The sequence below is a fragment of the Colletotrichum fructicola genome (assembly GCF_000319635.2).
Source record: "Colletotrichum fructicola Nara gc5 chromosome Unknown KSG_Nara_v1_contig08, whole genome shotgun sequence".
Taxonomy (NCBI): domain Eukaryota; kingdom Fungi; phylum Ascomycota; class Sordariomycetes; order Glomerellales; family Glomerellaceae; genus Colletotrichum; species Colletotrichum fructicola.
In genome coordinates this window covers 2,312,967-2,323,190 of record NW_027094058.1, presented here as the reverse complement: position 1 = coordinate 2,323,190, position 10,224 = coordinate 2,312,967, and the positions used below count along the sequence as shown (strand labels likewise).

The window sequence follows — 10,224 nt, the reverse complement described above, 5'->3', positions numbered from 1 at the left end:
ATGCTTTCATCAAGAGCATCAACCAAACTTTGCGCGCCTAGAACCGGCGCAGCCCAGCTCGTCCGGGCAGCAGCAACCACGTACAAAATCGGCGCCTCCTCCTCGCACACCCTTTACTACCCAGCAAGCCTTCGAATCCAGCAGCAGCAGCAGCAGCACAGCAACTTCTCGACGACGCCCGCCGCCCAGCTCCGGGACTTCTTCCCCGCCAAGGAGACGGAGCACATCCGCACGACTGCGCCGGCATGGCCGCATCCGGGGTACACGGAGCAACAGATGCGGGACATCGTGCCGGATCACCGCGTCCCGCGCACCGTCGGCGACTGGGCCGCGTGGAAGTTTGTCCGTCTGGCGAGGTGGTGCATGGACAGAGCCACGGGCCTGGGCGCGGACCAGCAGGTCGATAAGAAGAACCCGACCACGGCGTTGACCGCCGACAAACCGCTCACTGAGGCCCAATGGCTGGTGCGGTTCATCTTCCTCGAGAGCATTGCCGGAGGTAAGCCTTCAAAATAGTTCCACCCTTGTTCTTTGCATGTTAGCAGGAAGAGGTCACTAACACGTTACTCAAGTCCCGGGCATGGTCGCCGGCATGCTTCGTCATCTTGGTAGCCTGCGGCGCATGAAGCGCGACAATGGCTGGATCGAAACGCTCCTGGAAGAGAGGTATGTAGACGCGGCTCGAAGGATGTTCTCTCGGTGCAGTCAGATATACTAACATGGTTTCGGCTTAGCTTCAACGAGCGCATGCATCTCTTGACCTTTATGAAGATGTCAGAGCCGGGCTGGTTCATGAAGACCATGATCCTCGGCGCCCAGGGTGTCTTCTTCAACAGCATGTTCCTATCGTACCTGGTCTCGCCCAAGATCACCCATCGTTTCGTCGGGTATCTCGAGGAGGAGGCCGTCCACACGTACACCAGGTGTATCCACGAGATCGACCAGGGCCTTCTGCCCAAGTGGTCCGACCCCAAGTTCGAGATCCCCGACATTGCGGTGCAGTACTGGAAGATTCCAGAGGGGCACAGGACGATGAAGGATCTGATCATGTACATCAGAGCTGATGGTATGTGTTATCAAGTACAAGTTCAAGAGGAGAAAGCATTTACTGATATCAACCGCAGAGGCTGTCCATCGTGGCGTTAACCACACTCTGAGTAACCTCAACCAGAAGGAGGACCCGAACCCCTTCGTCAGCGAATACAAGGACGGCGAGAAGCCCAACGCCGCGTTGAAGGCTCAGGGTTTCGAGCGGGAAGAGGTCATCTGAGGATGTCCTGACTGTACAACAAAAACACCTTTCCTTTGTTTGGCAAGTGTAGATCTGGGATAGAGACCAGACATTTCTGTTCCTTTGGGATTTGCGAATTATAGACGACAAGACCGATGATACCATTAGAAGAAGAGGGGTTGTCCGGCGCAACGGCGTTATCGGGAGACAGGGCAGTCCCCCCTCATTGTACAATATTGGGAGCAAGACATCGGTCTTTGGACTTGGTGGAATGCCATTTTCTTCAAAACTCCGAAACAGGTTCCTTTGCTGGACTTTGACCAACACAACTGGGGGTACAACTGAGCGAGATCCAGTCAGCTTCTTGCCGTCAGAGTGGACCCAACATGGGCGGTCGAATCGAGATATCTGGTGTATCCATCTCCTGGCAGATCGTGGGACACTGCTGTGGTACAGACTAAGCCACTGTGCGAGGGAGAGACGAGAAGGGAACGACATCGAGACAAGACAAAAGTGCCGGGCGCCTGCCGCTGCATGCCATCAGTCGGTGTGACGATTCGGGCGACGAATGTTTCGGTGTTCGTGGGGGATTTCAGCTCTTCTCCAGAATGATCGACGAGCACAGCCACCCGAGGGCACGATCCCTGTGGACGAAGCCGCCTCATCTTTGGATGAACGATATGTAATCAGACGAAGAACCAAACCCAGCGCTATTGCAGATTATGGCTGCCTAAAGTCTCGCTCGGAGTGGTCTGATGAACTGAAAAGTATGGAATCCAAGAGACGCCATCCACACGTGGGCAAAAGTAAAAGCAAGTGCCAATGCTGCTGCGCCGAGACGGCCGGAAAGACACGTCTGCGAGACACGTCGTCGTCGTCATCGTCATCTCTCCTAGCTTGACTTGACGTCTTTGAACCACATGCCATTCCCAGGCGTGCGGTCCGGTTCGTATTCCCGAATGTTTTCTAAAAATGTTTTCTAAAAATGGAGTTTGAGCAGGCGGGGGAAATGGCTCGAGACCCGCCCCGGCATGGGATGGGACCCGACCTCTCGCCGATGTGGAGAATCTAGAAGCCCGCGGAGGAAGGCAGTTCACAGACGTCGGTTGTCCTGAAACGTCCCTCGTACCTTTTCTCGAATAAGCTTCTTCCTGCCGCGTTGTGGATTTTTCGATGGCAGATGCTTGATGTCATTTCGGGGCAGGTCTGATATTGGGGGCCACGAAGCTTGGGTGGCTGTGTCAGACGCTATTCCGCGTCCTGCAGCGCTACATCTGCAACAGCTTTGCAATTGGCTGGCTGGGATGCAGGTGCCGAGCAGCATGAGCAGTCTGGCGTGTATCGTGGGAGATGTTGGGCGAGACACTCAGGGGTTGAGAATCACGGGCGAACGACAATGTCGATACCAGGGCTGCTGGTGGCCGTTGTCGTGATTCTGGCAAAGAAGGGGGGCCCTGTTTCGAAACGAATTGCGCCTCATTTGGTCTCCTTCGAGAAGTGTCATTGGAAATCCGGGGCCGCGAAATGTTGCCAGCAATGGAGGGATAGCGGGTGATTCAGGTGGGCGATCGCATCCGAACAAGCTAGGTGAGATGTGACGCTGATGTAGATTTGAGGGGTGAGGTTCATGTTGAATCTGACGTTCGTCTCAATGCTATGCACTTGGACGCGGGAAGGTGAGACTTGTGCCTGTCGATAGTAAACCGGCGGCTCAGCCTAGCGAGGCGACAGTGCCGGCGATTTGCAGCGGCTGTCAAACGACAAGATGGATGAAGCAGGGCTGATTGGACAAACGTCACCGAAGCCGAGCTACGGTACCTTACTCGGTAGGTACCAGCGGACTCTGTATGTGTTAGACGAGGACAGACTCGAACTCGGCGTTGCGACCTGTATCAGTATCTGGGAGGAACATGCATATGCCGGGCTTGCACAGGGCTACATGGAGGCGAGTAGGGTTGCTTTGCAAGTCGCTATGCCTTCTCGCTTGCTCGCGAATCGGCCTGTCTGATGAGGGTAACGGCGATGACAAAGTGTCAGCATCTTCTTCCTGCGCGCGTAGACTACCATTTCGAGAGTCCGACGCACCATGAGCAAACCACATTTGGTGGCCCTCTCTCGTCACCATTAATTCGGTGCTTATTCTAAGCAGAGACACCCGAGACTTTCGGACAGCCAACGGTTGCTAGTGGTGTCATGTTTTTGATAAGACCAGTCGTTTGGCTGTCCACTCTCATCTCATGCTGACGCGAATCACAGCTTCAAGTGGGCTCTTTCGTCCGTGTCAGGTCGTCTAATCAACTGGATACTGGAGGTGGAAAGTGGATGAAGCAGGCCTGTCAATACCTACGGGCGTCAAGGTCTAGACGGGGCGACGGCCTGTGACACTGACAGACCGATGACAGGTGGTTGGAATTTTGGCGGTATTGCGGCGCGCACGGAATGATGACGGACCAGGCCAAGAGATCAAGACTGGACAGTGAACAGCGCCGGAAGTCAATACTGGGCGCAGGGGAGGTGGGAAGGATGGGAAAATGCAGGGCAAATGCGAAAGCCATGGATCGGTGAGAGGGTGGTGGAAGGGGAATGGGAATGGATGGACGGGGTCACGGTGCCGACGGCGTGTGCTCTGCTCTGCTCTGCTCTGCGGCACGGAAGTGTGAAGGAAGGTGGTGGGAAACCAGATGCCAAGACCAAGCGAGGAACAGCGTAATTTCAAATTATCGGGTCTGGTCAAGCAGTCAGCGCGCGCTGGCTGGGCGGTGGACACGGACGGGGGAAACACGAACCCACCTCAAGGCAGACTTGGAGAAGCAAAAAAACGCCTAACCTAACACTTTCAGTTACAAGTTGCTAGGTATTCGTGCCATTGCCAGAAACCTTCCCCTGGCTTGGCCAGGCACCTACAGAGTACTTGCGGACACCAACCAACCATACCTCCTCATCTTACAGAGTAGGTTATTAGGTACTCACCAAACAGATCTCCAGACATAGGTACATGCCTGCCCAAGCAGAAACACACTCACTCGTAGGACCAGCAAGTCGAGATTCCATTGGCCGTGGAACGGACCACCAGCCAGAGGCCGGCTGATGGGGAGACAACCACGGTCTGGGATAGACAGCAATATGAACTGTCAGAAGAGTAATATGGAAATGATCCAGTCTGGACTCTGGACACTCTGGGACCTAGCGCGCCTTACCTGGGTTAAGGTCAGCAAGGTGAGCTGTGTAATAAGCTGTACAGGAAGAGACCTAGGTCATATATTCGCATGTGCTCAGCGTACAGGCATGACATAACAGTAATGAAATGGATGGGTTTGTACGAATAAGGATGCGGATCGACGCTTGGATCACCGAGTCTACACTACCTACGGCGGTACGGCCAACAAGCCGCACAATTCTACAGTACGGACGGGATGTCCGTTCTCGTGAGGACAGGAAGCAATGATCCGCCTCCTGTGAATCCATTTCCCCGTGCTCGGTACCAACACCAACACCACACCCTGGTGTGACCCGGCCACACCTTGGAAGTGATGGCATTATCTTGAATATGTTCATGTTCGAAACAGGACCCCTATTTTGCCCCTCTTGCACCGGACTGTTTCCCGCCCGTTTCCCATGGTCTAAACTGAAAGAAGGGCGAGATATCATGCGCCAGGGAGCCAGTGTGTAATTAAGAAATTGTGAAGTGGAAGTGTGTTTATCAGCCCACATGCCCGCGACGCCGACCACCAAATCACCAAGCTACCTACCTAGGTAGGTCAAGCAGCAGCAAGCTCACCTAACCCCCCCGACCCCCGACCTCCGACGCCGCCGCCGACCGGCACAACTGATTACCGCGCCGTCGCGAGTCACAAGCTTGCTCCAGGGTGTATTTGCGTCCCACGGACACCCCAGTCCAAAGTGAAGTGTCGTTCACTCGGCCGCCACGGCTGCATGGCTGTTGGCGCCCTCCGTCCCGTGCTCCCACGAATATCAGCATAGAAACGCCATCTACTTTTCGCGAATCCCACTGATTGGCATCACCCCCGTCGTGGACATCACAACATCATCAAACCGTTTGTTCTCTTCGCAGCCATAACGAGCGCTACCAGAAGGTTGACCAACCGGACACAAACAATCAGCAGCAGCAGCAGCAGCAGATCGTCATCCGACAGCAGGACGTCGGGGCCAAGGTGGCAAGCAAACGCACGCAACGCACGCCCACAATTGAGAGCAGTGCAAAGCAACAGCAGAGAGAGCTACGATAGCTTCGACGACAATTCGCCTAGCTGTCGCGTCCTGATCCCTGCCGGCCCCGAAAGAACAAGAAAAGGATATTTTTGGATTTACGGTGCTAGGCTTGCAGCATAGCATTGCTTCTCGCTCGCTTCGCTCGCCGCTCCACGCAGACAGACACGCGGCCGGTACAGCTCCTCTTTGAACACCAAGGACGACAGCCAACCGAATACCAGAAGCAAAGCGGCCGTAGCAGCAGAGGATCAGAAGCCGAGACGCAGAGCTGCAGCCAAAGCAACAGCACAGCAAAGCAAAGCAAAGCAAAAGCAGCCCGGCGCATTCCAGTCAGTAGAACGGGCAGTCGGAGCGCGCCGTTGCAGAGAGCAGGGCAGAGAGCGGTGCTACGTGAACAGACAAGCAAGCACGCACAACTTGGCCGCCCCCAACCCAACCCCAACCCCAACGCCAGGTACCTGCCGCCGAAGGTACGATACTCACTTCAGCTGGGAACTGGACGCACAAAAAAAGGTACCCAATCGAGGTGCCAAAGTCAGGCACAACTGTCAGGTACTGCGTCTGCCAGGTACTGAGTGACTTCCCAAAGGCGCCGGTCGACAGATCCATCCTCAAACGTGCACAGCCTTGTGGGCACCACCCAGATTGGGCCGCCCAGGTGGATCCCCTTCAGCCAACCACGTCGCCTGTCAGTCCCCAGCACTGTGAGGTACCTTACCGCGCATAGCACCTGCCTCTCCACTCGCGTCTCTGTCTCCCAGACCCTGATCGCACCCCTCCACTGTCCTCCCCCACCCCTCTCCTCTCCTCTCCTCCCTCACCCCTCTCCTCTCCCCCCCCCTCTTCCCCTCCCAACCAAGTTCCCCCCCAGCTGCCCGCTGCAAACTGGGACCCGACCGACACACCTCAGACCCCAAATGACCGCTAGAAGTGACTGCGAGGTTCTCTGTCCCTCTGTCTCTCTCAGTCGGTCCCGCCAGTCCTGAGTCTGATCCTGAGAGTCTGAGTCTGAGTCCTCCAGCTGTCCAGTCCGGTCCCGCGGTCTCTGGCCCGCCCACAGAACAGGACAGGAATCCAAGTCCCTCGCTTCCCCATCTCAACTCCCCTTGGCACGCTGGTACCTACCTACCTACCTACCTACTGCGTACTTGCCTTACTTACCTCATTACCACCGCTTACCGCACACACACACTCCCCGACGCTTCTTCTTGCTACCTTACTGCGACACGCATTCTCTCCAACGCCCCCTCCAAAACCCGCAAACAACCCCCTCGACTTTCGTCCTCTCTTCGGCATCGCTCTCCATCGCATTGTTCAGTTACATCCGCCAGAAGCGCCTACGTCTACCGTTCCCGCATAAGTCTTTGCGACAGCGAATCGCAGTCCGTCGCATACGCTTCTCCCCCGCCGTCGCCAGTTGGGTGCGGTCTGTCAGCTCTCGCGCGTCAGCACAGCCCCAGGGCAGTGCGGTGCCTGAAAGGCTGACTTGTGAACTGCCTCGCCCAGTTCTAAAGACGGCAACAAACACTCTCACAACACACGCATCCCATCCTTCCGACTACCGACTCCCGGCATCCATTTACATGATGGATCAACAGGCCCAACGCGGTCGCTCACCGTCTGCGGGGCATCAACAGCCTCATATAAGACAACCCTCGCATTCCCCATCGCCGAATCCGTTTCAGCCCACCGACGCAGGAAACATTGGACTCGGCCTCGGCTTGGATCAATCAGCTACACAAGCCTTCTCCGGACCCGCCTCCGCCGACTTCAACACCTTCAACAACAATAACAACTTCCTGAACGGCCAGCAGAACGGCCAGTCATTCAACCAGTCCGCCGCCTTCGCGAACCAGAGCTCGGCCGGCTTCCTCGACCCCAACTTCGCCTCCGGCGACTTTCCTCTCTTCCCCTCCAACACTACTCAGGGTGAGCAGCAGTACAACACCGGAGTCTTCGACCAGAGCAGCCTCAACCCAGGCGACATGAACATGGCCATGCCTCAGAGCCACCACTCGCCGACCCCTCCCCACCTGCTCAACCCCGACCCCCACCAGACACCCTCCGCGCACCAGTCTCCGGCCTTCAACCAACACCAGTTCTCGTCGCCCCCTTCCGGTCACTCGAGAAACGCCTCACTCGGGCCCGAGGCCGCTCTGCTGCCGAACCAGCTGAACGAATGGAGTCAACCCCAGTTTCAGGGCCACCGGAGGTCTCCGTCCGAGTACTCGGACGTCTCTTCCGCCGCCCCGTCGCCTAACCTCGTGAGCGCCGACAGCTTCGAGGCGGTCGACCAGCGCCATTCGCCCATGCAGCGCCCGCAAGACTCTGGTCTTTACCAGCAGATTCAGGGCTTCGACAGCTTCACAATTTCGGACCCGGCGCTTAGCAGCCCCAACCTGCACGGCCGGAGCCCCTCCCACAGTCCGGCCATCTCCCCGCGCATCCTCCCCCAGACGATGCCCGAGCTCAACCAACCGACCAACTTTGGCCTCGCTGCCCAAAATGCCGGATATGCTGACGGCTACGCGGGCCAGGAGGCTTTTCCGACACTGCAGCAACATGAGATGCCCCAGGTTGCGCCAGCTATCAACATCGAGTTTGCGCCTACTTCAAGATCGAACAACTTCGAGACCCCCAAGCCTCCCATGGATCAAGATTCCTTGACTCCTCCTGACCGAGGTATGGGACTTGCAACTCTGACCCATTCGTTCGTGACTAACAGAAGCAACAGGCCGTCCCCGATCCCGTCCACGCGCGGTTACGGACCCTTTCAACAGCGGCGGCCCCGGCATGGTTCGCCAGACTCCTTCAGGCAGCTTGTCCCCTCACCTGGGTGTCGATCTGTCGAGAGACTCCTCGCGATCACTCTCACCGCTCGACCGACAGGCCACGAGTCCCAATCGCAGAAGACAGTCGACATCGGCGGTGCCCAATAACGTCATTGCGTTGAGACTGGCAGACCCCGAATACCAAAACTCCCAGGATAACGGCAACGCGAAACGTGTGCAGAAGCATCCTGCCACCTTCCAGTGCACGCTGTGCCCGAAACGATTCACGAGAGCTTACAACTTGCGATCCCATCTGCGCACACACACAGACGAACGTCCATTCGTATGTACAGTTTGCGGCAAGGCGTTTGCTCGGCAGCACGACAGAAAGAGACACGAGGGGCTGCACTCGGGAGAGAAGAAGTTTGTCTGCAAGGGCGATCTGAAGGCTGGTGGCCAGTGGGGCTGCGGCCGTAGATTTGCGCGTGCGGATGCGCTTGGCAGACATTTCCGTTCTGAAGCAGGTCGGATCTGCATCAAACCCTTGCTGGACGAAGAAATGCTTGACAGACAACGTGCTTGGCAAGAACAGCGGATGCAACAGCAAAACATGCAAAATATGGCCGCCCAAGGTGCCATGATGGAGCCGGGCTACCCTATGGATACCAGCGGCCAGTACATGCTGCCTGCCGCACTGCTCGCACAGTACCCAGCACTCGCGCAAATGAACTGGTCTGCGCCGGACGCAAGCAGCGGCCTGGAAGACGACATTTCAGGCCGTTCATCGTTCGAAGCTAGCGACTACGAAGGTGACGATGGCGGTTATGTCAGCGGACCCGGCACAGGGTTTGGCGAGGGTGGCATGAGCCAAGGGTTCGGCGAAGTTGGTTACGCCAGCGACTACGGCGGTCGGTAGTGTTCGAACACGGCTGGTTGCTGTCTTTTTTTTGCTTTGTTGCTTGACTTCTACGTGCGACGGATCGTCTATGATACACGTCTTTTATCTTTTTTATTCCTGGTGTTATACCGCTTCATGAACAAGCGACTGTTGTAAGGGGACACTGCGAATATTGCCGCTGATATGGATGGCATTGAGCGGATGGTCTGGTTACAGGGTTTAGAACGCGTTGCTATAGATACCATTATGATGAAATTCTAGGTTCACCTCTACTCCTCCACTTGAGTAAAAATCACCATGGCCTCCGTTGTACGTGAGATGTACTTGGCAAAGCGTTGCCCCTCGGAGGGGTTTCCGTCGGCGATAACGATATGGTTACATCACCAGCGAGGGGGCCCGCGGGGCCAAATCGTCGTCGTAGCGGGGCTTTTCGCTCATCGTTCAGTGCGGATAAGGCCATCTACGTAGTGACAACGAATTCAAGCAACGTCCGGCAGCGATTCGATTTGCAGCCGGCCAAGCTCTGATCTGGCAAATGCATCCGGCGCCGGGCTGGGCAGCACCCGACGGAGGGTCAGCATGGGCTGTTGCCGTAAGCAGATGGCCGGCGCCGAGACGGAACCTTCGGTTGAGCAGGGCCCCGGGCCAGAGGAGCTCTCTCTGCCCTGCCCTGCCCTGCGAGCTTTAGTGCCAACAAGGTGAACTCCCTCGGCATCTGTCCTAGTAAGGGCTTTTTGGGGAGCTCTTTAGGGGGGGAAGCAGAAGGTAGAGCTTGACCACCGGGAATACTCCAGGAACGGTGTTAGATCCGCGCGACAGCCACGTTCCGTCCTCTGGGTGCGGGGCCGTCTATGATGTGGTTTTGTATGAGGTTGACCGCCCCCGCCATCAATGTGCCGAGCAGCAGATGCTGGAGACTCAAGGACCCGCGCTTTGGGCTTGGCTGGACGCGGGACTAGCATTTGTAAGCTCTGACGACGGAGGGGGCAGGAACGCTCTCATGCTTTGTTTGTGTGGTTGGCATAGCTCTTTCTATATAAGACACCCTTCGCTCTCGGCATATCGACCCAATTGGGAAGTGAACTGACATCACC

General features: G+C 56.6%; 2 protein-coding genes across 2 annotated transcripts; both read left to right on the top strand.

Moving 5' to 3' along the window:
* On the top strand, positions 1-1,270 carry CGGC5_v013718 (Alternative oxidase; the record flags this gene model as incomplete). Its single annotated transcript, XM_032023439.1, has 4 exons — positions 1-499; positions 573-666; positions 735-1,066; positions 1,125-1,270. 4 exons carry the CDS (start codon positions 1-3, stop codon positions 1,268-1,270), a joined length of 1,071 nt encoding a protein of 356 aa, XP_031879857.1.
* Positions 1,271-7,047: 5,777 nt separating this feature from the next.
* Positions 7,048-9,148, top strand: crzA (C2H2 finger domain transcription factor crzA; the record flags this gene model as incomplete). The annotated part of the gene is made up of 2 exons (XM_032023440.1): positions 7,048-8,143; positions 8,196-9,148. 2 exons carry the CDS (start codon positions 7,048-7,050, stop codon positions 9,146-9,148), a joined length of 2,049 nt encoding a protein of 682 aa, XP_031879858.1.
* Positions 9,149-10,224: the final 1,076 nt, after the last annotated feature.